A 16,718-nucleotide genomic window follows, 5' to 3' on the forward strand; every position below is an offset into this window, starting at 1 on the left:
AATGAAACATAGAAAGAGAAGGCTAAGTTTTGTTCTCGTTAAATTGAAAGAGTAAGAAAGAACAGTAGGTAAAGAGAAAGACAGTCGTATATACATCGGTAGTAAGGAAGGAGATGAAGGACTGAGAACGATAGAAACTATACGTGAAAAGACAAAGGATATCGTGAGAGCGAGAAAGAGAAAGATAAAGGAAGGAGAGAATAGGAAACGAAGAGAGGGACAGACGAAGGAACGAGCGGACAGACTGGCAGACGGACTTGTCCGACTCGCGATCTCGTGGCTGCGTTTCAGCTGCTGTCCCGTGTGCCGCTATTCACCAGGCACATTCGAGCACCAGAGGCGCGCGACGTAGCAGTAGATATTCGGTTCGGTATAGAGAGAGGGGAAAATACGTACATATATATACATATTAATATATATATACTATACATACACGTATACACATACATACATACATACATACATACATACATACATACATACATACATACATACATACATACATACATACATACATACATATATATAGGAAAAGAGGGAAAGAGAAGTAAAAAGAAAAGAAAGAGAGAGATCGAAAAAGAGTAAGAACGAAGCGGGCGCCGTTACGATAAAAGAAGTTTTTCGGAGAGCGTATTCGGGAGCGTTCAATGGTCGAAGCAGCTATGCGCCACGCCGTCGTAGGGCTGTTAGCTAGCTAGTTCTGACTACGGGAGGTCTCGGGCCGCAGTTACGACCTCGAGAACGAGCGGGTTCGCCTCGCGAAGATGACCATAATAGTCTTTTTGATCGACACGTCGGCCTCCATGAATCAGAGGGCATATTTGGGCGGGCGACCCACGCTTTTGGATGTAGCCAAGAGCGCCGTGGAGACTTTCGTGAAGGTACGCTAGTCAGACAGCTTTCCCGGCCGGGAGATTCAATTGTGATTGCTGTGCCCAATCATTAGCTCGTGTGCCATTGTCAAAAAGAGCAACGTGTAATAACGGACTCCCTGCCTTTTACTTTCCTGCAACTCGTAATTTTTAATCATTTAATCCTTTTTTTTTTTTTCCGTAGGTAAGACAAAGATCACCAGAGAGTCGTGGAGATCGTTACATGCTCCTGACCTTCGAAGATCCGCCCCAGAATATCAAGGTATGTTTTTCTTCGTATTACACTTGCTTTTACATTCGTATCTTTCACACTTTTTATCCTTTTCCCTTTTTCTTGTTCCTAAGATCATTGCATCTCTTTCTTACACGCACACATACGCTAGCTAACTACCATGTATAGTGTCTCATGCATAAAACTTTCAATTATATCTTTTCTCTCAAATATCTTTTCTGTTTTTCTTTTCAAATGCATCCATGATTCGTTGTCTTATATGACCAATCGATGCATTCATGCAGAATTGCCATGTTATTGGTCCCCTTCGATTGCTGAATAATTGATAGTCAGCAAGAAGGCAGCAAAGTGCAGCGTGCACTTGCCGTATCTTCTGTCCTCGGTTACGGAAGAGCAGCATTGTGGGTAGTAATACGCGAGTGGGGGCCTGCCCACGAGGGTTTCTTTCTTTATGGTTACGTGCGCGCCAAATTTACGAAATTGATATACACAATTTCGTTGATAAGACAAACTCACATGTGCTTTCCTTTTTAAATTTTAGAATCTATGCTTTGTTAATCTCTCTTCAACAAAAATTTTCTTTTAATTTTATAACAAAATTTTGATTTCATTCCATCCTATTCAATTTTGTGTTTATAAAATTTATTTATAAGTTGAAGTAGGTCTTTTTTTTCAGAATTGAACATGATGATCAATTAAGAATGGCCCAAGGTTGAAAGTTGTTATAAGGATTAAGGTACTGTCACCAGTTTAGTAATGGTAGAGAAGTAAAATAAGTTTTCCATATGACAGTGGATCCTGAGACAATAAAGAATTATCATGCATTGGATAGAAGTTAATGTAAATATTGTTGATACAATGATGAATTTAAAAAATCACCAATGTGATTGACAATGAACATTGTAAATTTTTTATGGCTATTCTTTATTGTCTGCATATTTAATGTTACATGGAGGTTCTCATTATTGCAGAATAATTTTCTTCTCCTCCATTGTTGCTAAACTTTAGTGACAGAACTCCAAACCTTGTAATAAGTTACAATTTTGTATCTTTCTTGAATCATTAGCTTTGTCATTATTTTTGTTTTAGAAATAAATTGAAAACTAAAGATCAAGATTCTTCCAATATGGAAGACATTTCAATAAGAACATATATGATTTTTTATATTATTATATTACGTTGAAGAAGAAATTGTTTTCTCTTGGTTTTGATATATAACTAAACAAATACTCTTTTCTTCTAGGCTGGATGGAAGGAAAATTTAGCAACTTTTATGAACGAGCTTAAAAATTTACAATGCGTTGGGCTAACAACACTAGGTGCTGCTTTGAAACATGCTTTAGATGTCTTGAACATAAATCGTATGCAAACTGGCATAGATACATATGGACAGGGAAGATGTCCCTTTTATTTGGAACCATCAGTAATTGTTGTGATTACAGATGGAGGAAAATATACGACTAATAGTGGAGTTAATCAAGATGTAAGTTTCTTAATTGTATTTAAAAAGTAGAAATACCATCTTTTTCCTTTTTTATGGAAAAGATAATTGAAAAACAAAAAATGATTATTACAGTTTACACTACCAATGCACTCTCCTATACCCGGATCTGAACTAACCAAGGAGCCATTTAGATGGGATCAAAGATTATTTTCTTTGGTACTTCGTTTATCTGGAACTCCGGCTGTCGAAAGAGATACAGGTTTAGTGGCAAGTGATTCATCTCCTATAGATGCTATGTGTGAAGTTACCGGAGGTAAGGAAAAGAAAAATATTTTCATAAGATAATTTATTTTATTGCTGCTCATAAAAATACTGATATAAAAAATCTATTACTCATTGTAGGTCGTTCATATTGTATAACATCTTTTAGAATGATGATGCAATGTATAGACTCTTTGGTACAGAAGGTTCAGTCTGGTGTGGTAATAAATTTCGAAAAAATTGGACCAGATCCTCCATCTTTAAATAACGAAACACAACATGCAGACGACGATGAAAATGAGGATGAAAATAATACAACGAATGGAGCACGGACGTATCTTCCTAATCCAACGGTACCAGGAAACACAGCATGGCATTCTTGTAGAAGACTGATTTATGTCCCAAGATCTGCTCAGAAAGGTTTCGCGGTTGGATTCTGGCCGATACCTGAAAGTTTCTGGCCTGATCTGAGTGCTAGTTCTTTGCCGGCTAGATCGGCACATCCGAATGTAAAATTTACTTGCACCAGTCAAGAGCCTATGGTGATAGAAAATCTTCCATTTGATAAATATGAATTAGAACCAAGTCCGTTGACGCAGTACATATTAGCCAGAAAACAACCGACAATATGTTGGCAAGTTTTTGTGGCGAATTCTTACAAATCAAGTGAAGTGGGTCATCCATTTGGATATTTAAAAGCAAGCACTAATTTAACGTGCGTAAATTTGTTTGTCATGCCTTACAACTATCCAGTACTTTTGCCTTTGTTGGAAGAACTGTTTAAAGTGCATAGATTGAAACCAACGAATGAATGGCGAACACAATTTCAAAATTACATGAGAACAATGCCCACTTATTATGCAGCAGTAAGTTTTCAATTGATTATCAGAATATTTAATTACTTTATTAGTAAATTTGAATAATAGTGCAATTTTGTATTACAGTCCCTCAGGAGAGCTTTAACTAGAATGGGTGCACCTACACCATTAGCTCAAACATTAATACCTGATAATATGGATAATTCGTTATCCTATAGTGTCTTAAATTATTTAAAACGATTAAAAAATCAAGCTAAAATTGAATTTGATAGACTATGTAATGAAGTTCTTTCCAAACAACTTGCTACTGCCAATATGACAAAAAATTTAGTGAATGGTAGTACAACAGTAACAGAAGGTGTGAGGGTTATTCCTAGAACTCCTTTAAAAAAAGATTTGGTAAATATTTGTTATTATCTACTATATAAAAATATTTGTGTTCTTACAGAATTAATGTTGTTTTTTAATCTAATCTTCAGGTATCACATCCATTATTACAAGATAAATTTACCGGATTGAGGGATCAATTAAATGAATTTGGTGGTTTTGTAGTCGGATTAATTAGAAATCAACAACGTGGTGCGCATAGTTATAGGAACGCATTCGACGTTCCACGAAAATCTTTGTTAGATCAAGTTGTTAGAATGCGAGCCAACTTCCTGCAACCTGGGTTGCTGCATACAAAATTACTTGATGATGATTACGTTCACTCAATGCCCCTAGCACAAATGGGAAATTATCAAGAATATTTGAAACGTATGACTCCACCATTGAGAGAAATAGAAAGTGCTCCAGTTAGACAACATATGTTTGGTAATAGTTCAAAATATTTGATAACTAATCTAGTTATTTTAATTTAAAAATATCAAGTTTACATTTATGTTAAAAGAGTATCTAATTTCTTGTGATTAAATTCCAGGTAATCCATTCAAAATAGATAAAAGAATGATGGTCGACGAAGCGGATATTGATATGGTTGGTGCAACATCTTCAACTTCCAAGGGCGGTCTTAAACGTAGCTTGCCTGCATCGGATGGAGGAGGGTCGCCTGCTTCGAAACCACCGCCAAATAAACGAAAACCGGGTCCAATTCCTAAAGATGTAGTCGTACGGAGACCGTCGTATACGCCTACGAATACTCCACCGAGTTCGCCAGTACCATGGGTTGACGATACGAAAAATCAAGTGACCCCAACTGCCGACTCGAATCAAGTTTCATCAAATATAACAAATTCTACACCTAGTGTATCAAATGCGCCGTGTATTAATTCGCCGGAGAAATTAGTAAATGGCCTTGCAGAAATGCCAACAATACCAGTTTTCGAACCAATTCCAGTGGAACATACTAACAATCACATGGATGTTCCACCAACTTTAACACCGGTAGTTAATAATGTTGATACACCTAAGAGCGAAGTGAAAACCGAGAAAACGGAAAATGTTAAGAATGAGTGTAACAATCTACCTCTTAATGATTGTGTTGAAAATAGTGTGAGAGTTGAAAATTCGGTTGATGAACGATTGTCTAATCATATCGAAGAAAAACGCGAGTCCAAAGTAGAAAAAGACAAAGTTTTGACGAAAAAAGAATTGGAAGATATTAGAAGACATAATTTGTCCGTTCGAGAACTTGTATATAAGGAAGTGCGAAGAAGAGGTACAAGTAAGTTGAAATGGATACGTATTTCTATTATCTTTTTATGTATATCTATAGTCTATGAAGAAGGGAATCTACAAAATAATTTATACCAATAATTATAATCTTGTTTCAGATTATGAAACACTATTTTCACATTTACACCAAATTCAAGGGACTCTAGATATACGACTTGCATTTTTGCGAGATATTGTGAAAGAATCATTACGATTTAAAAGACGTAATTTGGCATCATTACTAGAAGATCATTTGAAAAATCTACAAGAAGATAACTGGACTGTAAACCATAAGGTGAATCACAATGGTGCCACAAAAATAAGTTAAGAATTCATTGCATAATCGGGGCATTATTTCGATAACGAAAAGTACGAATTCAGTGAATGAGATGCAGAAAGTATAAGAGGGATACAAAATACCCCAATAAAAGCAAGTCGTACATCTATAAAGCGATAAGCGTACTAGCGTTTAAGGATGTATGTTGCCAAGGCGCGAGAAGTGATAATAATTGTTAAATCTAATGAAACAAAATAGCATTCTGTACGTCAACCAAGGAGATATGATTTCAGTACTTCTCTTGTTCTTTATTTTGTTACTGTACAGTTGGTAGAAATATGTTTTGTTCTGTATGAAAGATCAGAAAATCTGTGTTGCGATAATAAAATCTTTTTAGCAACAATTTAATAACTTTATAAACATTATTTAACATTCTGGATATAAATTTATTATACAATTTGTAATAATTTTTTAGTTTTTGGATTTGATATTAGAGTAAAATTACTGTATGCTATTCCCATCATATCTTTCTTCTTATCTAAAAAAAAAAAAAAAAGGAAGAAAGAAAGAAAATTCATATAAATTTTAAGTCTCAAATGCAGGCATTTGGGATACTCCACATTTTGGGTAATAATTAACAATTGTAACTTCTTCTGTTTTTCAAATAAATTGATGTAAATATAATGCCCTGAAAAAGTACAACAGTATTAGAGTAGTACAATTTTACCAACTGTACGACCAAAATTAATAATAAATTTAAACAGAAATGACTATATGTTTTCTTTGACTAAGTTTTCTTTATATATATTTTTTTTTTTCTAAGATTTTACCATGTACTATATTGTGATCTAGTGTATAAATGCAGGTTCAAGGTCATTAACATATAAAGTGGTTTGTAAATTTAGTTGTGTATATTATTAATAGTATGAAACTATTTGGGTCTGATTTTTATAAACTGGAAAGATGCTTAATATGCAACATTAAAAATTTAACACATATCTTTTGTTTAAAAAGAGGTTGTAAAAATTTAAATTTTGTAAGTAAAAGATGCATATTATTTTATCATGTAATTTGCTAAATTAAAATACTTTGAAAATAGAACTTGTTTGATCATAACAAATCTTTCTTTTCTGATTTTTCTAGCTTTCTCAAAAATGGAATTTATTAAAACATTTTCAATGAAGGGTTGACAGTGCCTAATGCTATTGAAAATTAGTGTAAAAACGATTGTATTTATTTTTAATCCACTTCAACGATTTTGTTTCAAATGTATGTCTTATTAAAAAATAACAAACTATTGAACTGGCTGTAAAAATAAAATTCTTAATAAGAAAAGCCAGGTATATTTAAAATAAATTTTATTGTTATTACTTTAATCGTTATTTTACATTGAGTAGAAGTGGGTTGAAAAAAGGTATACAGTAATAGCAATGATTTATATAAATAATTAATAATGTCAAAGTCACTTGTTGCTATCTATAAGGAGTAATAGTGATTTGACCAAATATTAAGTGGATTGTCCTGGATTAAATGATCAGGCAGATTATCTTACCTATTAATCAATTAATTGAATCATGAGCATTATATGTGTACTAGAACTAAAGGAATTTCATCTGCACTGCATTCATTGTCATTATTCACATAAAAATAGGAGAAAGTTTTATGGGGCATACTAATAAATTACAACATATCATCTGTATCATTAAACAAATTTAAATATAAAGGGGCTTATTCTTTGATTTTCTCTGAATGCTTTTTAATATAAAGATTATAATAATAGACATATATATTGCCCTTTTATATTTAAGGAATATTTTTTAAGTAAGATAATCAATCTGAACTTTTTTACAGGAACATTATATTCTGCTCTTTGTAAATTTAGTAGTGAAATTGTATATCAAATAGTATTTATTAATTGAAACCGTTAAATGTTTAATAAATTATTTTATAATAATGGAGCTTAGCTGAGTCTTGAAGACAATGATGCTAGACGCTTATTGGCTCCAAAGAGAAATTAATAAGAAAGTTGAATGAATATAACACAAAGTGCGATTCTATAATGAATTAATAGATGATAAGAAAAACTATGATGGGATAAGTAATACAATTACAAAATTTTTGTTATAGAAATTGTACTTTTTAATGTATTAATGTTTATTCAAGCAGATTAATTGAAGATGGTTATAAAAAATGTCAAAAATGTAGGAAAATACTTTGTACTATTTTGATTAAGATAATGCATCTTATAAGTTTATAAAAAAAGTGTTCGTTTGTAATTTTTTTCATGAAAGTGAATTTTATAATTCAAATATGTAAAAATCATTTTAAAAAATGAAAAATTATAAATTTAATACTTTTGCACATTAAAAAAGACTAAATTATATACTTTGAAGGAAAAGACTAGAAAAATATTAGTGTTTACAATTTTTTATGCCCTACAGTCCATTAAATTAAGATAATGATTTTATCAGCAAAATATCTTCAATTTACTTCTAAGTTCAATTCAAATTGTAATTTATTATATCCATATTATATATGTGTTCTTATTGTCTCCTTTAAAATACATTCAGTTGGTTATCCTTGCATCTAATGTATTAGTATGTGCGTTATTGTACATATACCACTGTAAATAAGCATATATTAACGGTTACTATCAAAAAACTTATATTGAAATGATTGTTCCATTTTTACGTTTATATCTAAAAAGAGAAATATAGCAAATAAGCTTAAAAAATAAATTAAAAGATAATTAAAACATTTTATATGGTGTGTTATTTTCATCTAATGTTTCAAATTAATTACGAAAATTATTCATTTACACATAAAATTTATGATCAAGTACTTGAATAATAAAAAGACGATTAATATACACTGGAATAGGTTATGTTTACCACACTTCGTACTGATATTATTTCAAGTTTGCTTTAAAATTTGTTCTAATATAAATACAGAATGTAAATAAAAGTTATATAATAAAAATAATAGTAGAAAATCCAAAAATCTATGCTCGACGATAATACCGATGATATTTATATCAAGTCAATGTGTCTTGTACGTAAACAATTACTGGTCAAATAATCTATATACACAATCTATATAAACAATCTTACTTTATAAATGGAGACATTACATAACTTCTTTTAGTATTATTTAAGAATAAAAATTTATTGCGCAGTCATCGAAAGTTTATAGCGGCAGATAAATATACATTCACGTTAAACAATTTCATTTAATAAATAACACATTGATATTGAAATATTGTAACACAAAGTTGTGACAAAAAGTTAATAAACATCTATTGTTGGCTTGATTATATTTATAACAGAAAGTATATATAATATTGTAATATTAATATTTATACATCAAACATTTATTTTCCATAAAATTAACTAACATATGAAACTGACTTTATTATCAAACCTTTGGTATTTCTTCTTGAAATTTTAATTAAGTATAAATGTACAAATATATGTACACGTATTTATCAACAGCATTAATAAAATTTCAATCAATAATATCAAAGTAAATGTGGATTACATCCGTTACTTCAGTTTCAAAATTTGAATCTACAATGCAACGTTACACACAATATATTTTATTGATATTGAAGAATATTAGTAACTAAATACTATATTTAAACGAAATACTCAGTTTATAAAAGACTCTTATAAATAATATGGAAAAATTATTGTTAATAACTGATGATTTAAAGAAATGAGAAGTATCGATAAGTATAATCGATATTGGAGACTTTTAAAAAAATCGGCAAGTAGGATGACTGGAAGGGATGAGAGACGGTGACCGAGAGGCTCACATCAAAATGGCCGCATTTTAGTCTACAGACGATTTTTCTTTACTGTTTGCCAATAGCCGCATAAAGGGCCTGGCAGTGTTCCCTTAAGTGGCAGATCTGTTTCGCCGGAAATTTCGCTGTCGAATAATCTGAAAATTTTCGTGAAATAGAATAAACTTTGGTAAGAAAATTCAACCGCATAATTCCGCTGCCAAATAGCCGGGCCAAGCCCATTGTCTATTGACTAGTTCATTAGAACAGAAATTTCTTACTCGCGATTAACGCTGTTACGCCTATCAATTATAAACGAATCTTTCTAAATACAGCTCGTAATATGTGTAATATGATTTACATGTACAATTACTGTCAAATATCTATTACCTCTGAATTACTCATTGTTTTTAACATTACAATGTCATTTTCATGCAATATATTAGTTTACCTAAAATAACAAAATCAAAAGTATGCCGTTTATGTGTAATACTTACATTGATGAAGTAATACTTATTCTTTATATTAGAATAGTCAATGCAGAAGAAATATCATTACAAATATGTCATCTTAGAATAAAAGATGGTATCACCCTAAACTCTTTTGTTTTAAATGAATTTGGTACAATATTTTTTATTCAATATCTTTATTCATTTTAGGTTTTGCATAATTTTTGTACATGATGTTACGTCACCAACATCACACAATGCAAAACCAACTTCGAGATCATAACAGGTTTGTAATATAATATAAAATTCTTTGTAGTTCATACCAGAGTATGATGTATATTTAAATATTTTTATTTCATAATGATAAAATATGAAGTGATCACTAAATACTAAATACTTAAATTTTTATATTTATTTTATTTGATGTTTTATTAGAATGGGTGGTCCGATGCGTCCTATGCAGCAGGCAAATATGGCCCCTTTACATCAGCCTCAGCATCCGTTACCGCATCGGAATCCACATCAACAAATACTGTCCATGCCCCCCCATCAACAACACATTCATCACATGCAACATCCTGGACCACCACATGGAAATCCAAGGCAACCAATGTTGATGGGCATGAATGCACATAATGCGAATGGTACATTGAATAAATTATAGCGTGTTATCGTACATTAGTAAATTATTTTTAATACTAGAAAGCTAACTAACATGGGTCACTTCTTTTAGGCACCATGGTTAGCGTCAGTCTAAAGGATCAAGCAAATACTGTTTCTGTGACTCTACAAAATCCAAATGTACCACCACCACAGTATCCACCACCACAAAATAATCAACGAAATCCCCCGCCTCCGCAACACATTCAACAACCGCAAAGCATAGAATCAAATAAACCAACTACAAATGAAACAAACAGTGGAGAGTCCAGAGATCAAAGTCCACCTACTCAAAATCACGTTAATGTGACTGATTCAGCTTTGGCAAACATGAAAGAAAAAACACCAATGTGCTTATTGAATGAGTTAGCACGTTTTAATAAAATTCAGCATCAATATAGGTTGACTAATGAACAAGGACCAGCGCACAAAAAGCGATTTACGGTAACGCTAAAGTTGGGCGAAGAAGAATATGTTGCTGAAGGTCCTAGCATAAAAAAAGCTCAGCACAGTGCTGCTACTGAAGCATTAACGAAGACGTGGTATCAACGACCTCCGCCAAAACCTACAAAGACTATGAGAGTTGGACACCCGGGGAAATGTTTTGGCGGACCTGGTAAATGCATACCATATGTATACTGATTACAAAAAATATATTCAGAAAATGTAAATATTATGAAGTTTTAAACTCTTCTCTCCATTATAGGAAATTTGCCACCAACTGTTGAATTAAATGCTTTGGCTATGAAAAGAGGAGAAGCCACTGTCTATACTTTTAGACAAGCTCCACCAGCAGGATTACAACAATATGTTACAAACGGTTTAGGACACTTTCCTCGAATATTTAATCCACGTTTTCCTACATATAATCGAGGTTTCCATACAGAACCTCAATTATATCTTGTATCTTTGAAGGTAAAAGAGTAATAAACACATCATTATAATTGTATTTCTGGATACAAAATTTTATTCAAAACATTAATTTATAGGTAGGAGAACGTGAATTTATTGGTAGAGGTCTGACAGGTCAAGCAGCACGACATGATGCGGCAAGCAAAGCTTTAGAACAATTGCGCCAATTGCCATTACCAGAAGAAATAGCAAATAATTGTAACAGTGGCGAAAACGGTACATTAGGTGAAGCTAAAGATCCAATTGCAGAATTGAAGAGCCCTGTATCATTAGTTCACGAAAAAGCATTAAAACGTGGCTTACCTGTTAGTTTTGAAGTTGTGTCAGAAATTGGTAAGCCTCATATTCGGACATTCAGGACGAAATGTACTGTTGGAGATAAAGTTACATTGGGAGAAGGACCTTCAAAGAAAGTAAGTCTTTTTGTATTTAAAATATAACATATTTTATATAGGTTCTTTGTACTAAACTAAAAAGCATGTGATATATAATATATTTGCGATTCAACGCATAGGTATCGAAGAAACACGCAGCGGAGTTCATGTTAGAAGAACTCAATCGTCTACCTCCATTGCCTGAAACTATTCAAAATCGTTTAGTACGCGTAAAACGCAAACCACCGGCAACAAAGAAAAAGTCGCGAAATCTTATAAAAGTTTATCAAGAACCACGTTCTGACTCTGACTCTGCAGAAGAAGTTAATCCAGTTTCGCGATTGGATCAAATACAACAAGCTAAACGAGAGAAGGAACCTGTCTATAATCTGATTGAAGAAAAGGGTGCTCCGAGGCGAAAAGAATTCGTTATGGAGGTTACTATGGGACAATATTCTGCTCAAGGAATCGGTCCTAATAAAAAGTTGGCTAAGAGAGCTGCGGCTGAAGCTCTTTTAACACAGTTAGGTTACACTAAGCCCCAACCACAACCGACGAAGCCATCGATTAAAACAGGAGAAAGTGAAAATGCTGAACAAAAACCTCGAAAAGTTACCTTCCTAGAAGATGAGCAGATCAATGAAACTCAATCTCATCCACCAGTAGGAGGTAAGATAATGTACACTTAATAACAATTTTTATAACATCCATTATGTACAAATTATGAATACTAAAAGTTAAAAATCACATTATTTGGTATAATACATAAGTGTCCTCAAAAATTTTTACATTAATCAGGAACTATTGGACGTCAGTTAGTACCTGGACTTTTATTAGTAGACGGAGGTCAGGAATCTAAATTAGGCAGTGGACCTAGCGTACAAATTGTTGCTGAAGAACTACGAGGACAACAGCAACAAAACCCACCCACTGTTTCTCCCAAAGATCAATTGAAATATCTGTCTCAGTTATTTAATTTCAGCGTGGAATTTAACGATTTTCCAAAGGTATATATAGCTATCTTCGTCTATAATTTAAAATATATATTAGCAAATAATACATGTAGTTGTATATAATGTGGAATAACAAATTAATAATCAATTTTGTTTTCAGGGAGCAGTAAACAAAGAATATCTATCACTTGTAACATTAAGTACAGATCCACCACAAGTTTGTCATGGCAATGGGCCAACAAGAACTGCGAGCCGTAATCAAGCAGCATTGAAAGCTCTATGTACTTTAAGTAAGCTGGGTCTTGATAATGCATCCAACTCACAAACAAAAAAAGAAAAAGGTGCGTCTGGGGATGGAATACATATTAGTATTCAAGTTAAAAACAATATAATGGATGGAGCTATTGATAAGTAGTTATATAGTATTTAAGATTTGCATATAAGCTTAATTTACATTGCCCTTTTAAGGCATTGCAAAGGAAAATTAATTTAAGGACATTTCAAAAAGTCATTGATGAGAACAATATAAATGTCTGAAAACAAAACTTAAAAGATATGTGATTTCATTATAGGTTTAGTATTAATAGTAAACATTAATATTAAACCTTAATGTTAAATCTTCTGAAATACTATGATAAAATTTTTCATAACGATTTGATTGAATTCTTTTTAATTTGTTAAATAGACAGGCGTAAGAGTCATTGTTTCCAGTATTGTGTGTTTCTAATATTTTTTATTATATATCATCAATTTTTTATTCCTATTAGTATGTATGTTGTTTTTATGTGTATATTTTCCTTTAAAAAAATTATTTTTTATATAGTATTAATCATGTGTTCCATTTTTATTAATGTATTTACATATATTACAGTTGTTGAATGAACTAATCGGAGGGAGAATGAGTCTTCTTGATCTATCTTTCTTGGGCCTTATTGCACGGTAACTTCGATATTGAATCACCGATGACTCTCGATCTTCATACATAACGCCATTGCTTCTTTAACTTAACGGATCGCGGATTTTGAAGATCAGTAGCTTTTTATGAAGGATAAATCTTTTGCAGTGCCTTAATCGCATCAAAAAATTGCTCAAGCACCAATAAATAATACAGTCTTCTTTCTTCTCCTTTTTCTTCTTTTCTTTCGCGGCAACTGATCGTTTGCAGCAGCCTTTCATGGATTTCTGCAACGATTATAAATATGGCACGAAGAATTTGTATCTACAATTGCATAAATGAATATATATAATTTAAATCATATTTTTTACGCTTAAACATATAATAACGTCTTGAAGTAAGAGGTGTTATTGGTGCTTGATCAAGATTGTGATCTTAACAGTGATTATTGATTCTATTATATTTATTATAACAATTTCATTGATAGGGTCACAATCAGTAAACATAAACTGTTTAAACATCGTAAATGAAATGGTCATTTTCCAGAGAGTCGTGGTTTATGATCATAAAAGCATTGTAGAAACATTAAGCGAAAAATATTGAAATCTGAGATGAAATGCGGCCATCTCCTAATTTCTTTATTTAATCCTTGGCTTTCTCATTCTCGCGAATAAAATGTCTTTTATGTCTTATTACCTGCTATGAACGCGTACAAATCAGTGAAACAATTTCATGATCTTCATTTAGATTCATTTACATAGATGTAAAGCAACTTTAATAGACTAGTCTTATTCCGTATAAAAAACTCAATGTTTTGTTGAGCGAAATGAAATTCTTAATAATGATTAATTTTGAAATTATATATAGTGATCAATACAAAAGAAGCGCATTTTCCAAAATGAGATTCGGCAAGAAATTGAAAAGAATTATGTGTATTAAGTGTCTCCAACTGAGAAAACAGTTTTTTATCATCGTAATATTCACCAAATGCTTAAGGATGCTTTATTAAATCAATTTAATTATAATGATTTACAAGATTGCACACAGGTAAATAATACAAAGATGATACAGGTTTGGCAATTGGTTGGGGACTCTTTAAACGTATTCGATTGTTCTCCGAGTTTTTGTTTTAGAATTTGTAAAATTGAAGAAAGGTAATGTGATATATTCATATTATTGCCCCAATTTGCTTTTCTATGGGGCCTAGAAGCACTCTGGGGTTATATTCGTGTTTTACAAGATATTGAGAAGTAAAGGACATTCAAATTTTCATACATCCGTTATCTAAAACGAAAATGGAAGATAATCTGGATGTATTGGAAATTATAGATAAGATGGTAATAATTCAAAATTTGTCTCGTTGAATCATGGTTATTAATAAAATATGTTTGATTTAATTATATTCAAGATTCCGATGAGACTACGCTAAAGGGACAACGTCGTCGAATTTTGTCTTATTGCCAGAAGCTTATAACGATACTAAATTGGTCATGATATAAAGAATATCCAATAATGAATGAAGATAATGTCAAGAAATAGAGTTCGTTCTATCTATATAAGAACAAAAGAAAATAATACTATTATATGATTCTCTTATGAAGACTTATCTTATATTCATTATTCTCACTCCATCATTCTACAGATTTCTTAAATATTAATGAACCCTTAAACAAAAAGGAAGGAAAAAGAACATAAACAAATGATCGTAAAATTTCAGTAAAGCAATTGATTACTTTTCCACGATATGTAATACGCTCTGTATCATGGAGATGAGAGGAAAGAAGGGTTACTTATATCATTTATAATATTTTATTCTTTCAGATAACCATTCATAACGCGAAACCTTCCGAATAATTTATAGCTCACTCGAGGACGAGTTAATGAATGTTCCTTTTTCTGAAATATCGCTTCATAGGTGAGCCTTCCTTCTTCACGTGGGATTCAGTGTTCCAAATAAAAGAAACAATGAAAAAGAGTCGTGGTGAACCTCTTTCGCATAGTTTTTTTCAGTAAAAAAAGTAAGAAAATGAAAGAAAAAGAGAAACATGAATCCTACGAAAATGTACCCCTGTTGCAGGACCTATTTTATCCGCGTAAACTGTAATACAATAGTTAGTCGTAATAATAAGCGAATAAAGTATTAATTACTAAGATGTCTGAAGTGGAAGTATCTCGATGGAACACAACGATTAATGTGATTCCGAGAAAACGTGGATGCATTAGAATAAAAGGTGACGATCTATAGTTTGCTCAACGAGACAAGAGAGTAGACATAAACGTGGTGATTCCAGTCACAGTAATCACATTTTATTCGTGTCTACTCTTTCATCTCGTTGGGCAGACCATAAATACTTATTTTACAAGTAACTCTTTCCTTTTAAATCTGTAACTATCGGACAATTGTACTATTGGCATGGAAATTTATATACCTGACTATTATTAAACTGTAAATTATTATGTCGTAAAAACATACGTACTTCGTTTTGTGTTCCAACTTATTGATAAATAAATGCACAAAAATTTCAATTTAGTATTTTCAACAATTAAAGCGATTTTATGTTCGTATAATTAAAACATTAAGTTTATGTGAATTGTGTACCGATAGTTAAAGAAATTATTTCAATGAAAGTAGTTGAAAATGTAAGTGAATTATCCAAAAATTTCTATTAAAAAAACGTTTAAATGACCCGTTAATTTAATCTGATAATGCTGTATATGTTTATGTTAAAAGAATGCTTTCCTAATGATGGGAAAAAAGATCATACTATGCGATTTATTGTTTTTAATGTTGTGGTATAGAAAATGAAAGTTGCGCTTAAAATAAATCAGTTACTTTGTTTTTTCTTATTTATTCCTTAAGAGAATACAGTTATAAAATGTAATTTTCAGTAATATCGAGCAAAGAAAAAGCATGATCGAACGGGAAAAAGACTAAGAAATAAATAATGGCAGTAAAGATTTTACACTGATAAAGTTTTTTATGGCGAAAAATCGTTAACTCTCTTTTAAAGAATGGTCATCTAATACGTAGATATCTATTGCTTATTTAAACTTTATCGGTTTGTATTTGACATCAATAAACGACTGTAAAAACTTTGAAATGCATTATATTTTTGTTTTATACATCTGAAATT

At 31.7% G+C, this 16,718-nt stretch overlaps 2 protein-coding genes and 1 long non-coding RNA gene across 6 annotated transcripts; 2 read left to right on the plus strand and 1 right to left on the minus strand.

Moving 5' to 3' along the window:
• Positions 1 to 505: 505 nt before the first annotated feature.
• Positions 506 to 6,317, plus strand: LOC117230243 (integrator complex subunit 6). 3 transcript variants are annotated; one of them, XM_033487432.1, is made up of 9 exons: positions 506 to 881; positions 1,057 to 1,134; positions 2,348 to 2,587; positions 2,681 to 2,861; positions 2,951 to 3,675; positions 3,754 to 4,026; positions 4,107 to 4,440; positions 4,547 to 5,290; positions 5,400 to 6,317. In XM_033487432.1, exons 1-9 carry the CDS (start codon positions 765 to 767, stop codon positions 5,606 to 5,608), a joined length of 2,901 nt encoding a protein of 966 aa, XP_033343323.1. In that variant the 5' UTR covers positions 506 to 764; the 3' UTR covers positions 5,609 to 6,317. The 3 variants fall into 3 exon arrangements, with proteins under 3 accessions (XP_033343323.1, XP_033343324.1, XP_033343325.1); XM_033487433.1 differs by lacking the exon at positions 506 to 881 and adding an exon at positions 889 to 976; XM_033487434.1 differs by lacking the exon at positions 506 to 881 and adding an exon at positions 1,781 to 1,840.
• A 1,249-nt stretch (positions 6,318 to 7,566) lies between these two features.
• Positions 7,567 to 9,228, minus strand: LOC117230248. Its single transcript, XR_004492732.1, has 2 exons — positions 8,978 to 9,228; positions 7,567 to 8,180 (listed from the first exon to the last, which is right to left on the minus strand). It is a non-coding gene; the product is annotated as an uncharacterized LOC117230248 (long non-coding RNA).
• Positions 9,229 to 9,359: 131 nt separating this feature from the next.
• LOC117230244 (double-stranded RNA-binding protein Staufen homolog 2) lies at positions 9,360 to 16,685 on the plus strand. Of its 2 annotated transcripts, XM_033487436.1 has the most exons (10): positions 9,360 to 9,531; positions 10,001 to 10,076; positions 10,226 to 10,434; positions 10,524 to 11,066; positions 11,157 to 11,365; positions 11,440 to 11,775; positions 11,877 to 12,405; positions 12,535 to 12,743; positions 12,850 to 13,030; positions 13,561 to 16,685. In XM_033487436.1, exons 2-10 carry the CDS (start codon positions 10,021 to 10,023, stop codon positions 13,569 to 13,571), a joined length of 2,283 nt encoding a protein of 760 aa, XP_033343327.1. In that variant the 5' UTR covers positions 9,360 to 9,531; positions 10,001 to 10,020; the 3' UTR covers positions 13,572 to 16,685. The 2 variants fall into 2 exon arrangements, with proteins under 2 accessions (XP_033343327.1, XP_033343326.1); XM_033487435.1 differs by lacking the exon at positions 13,561 to 16,685 and having other exon boundaries at positions 12,850 to 13,347.
• The last annotated feature ends 33 nt before the right edge of the window (positions 16,686 to 16,718 follow it).

This window comes from Bombus vosnesenskii, unplaced genomic scaffold (assembly GCF_011952255.1).
Source record: "Bombus vosnesenskii isolate JDL3184/JDL3185 unplaced genomic scaffold, Bvos_JDL3184-5_v1.1 scf7180000013266, whole genome shotgun sequence".
In the NCBI taxonomy this organism is placed as follows: domain Eukaryota; kingdom Metazoa; phylum Arthropoda; class Insecta; order Hymenoptera; family Apidae; genus Bombus; species Bombus vosnesenskii.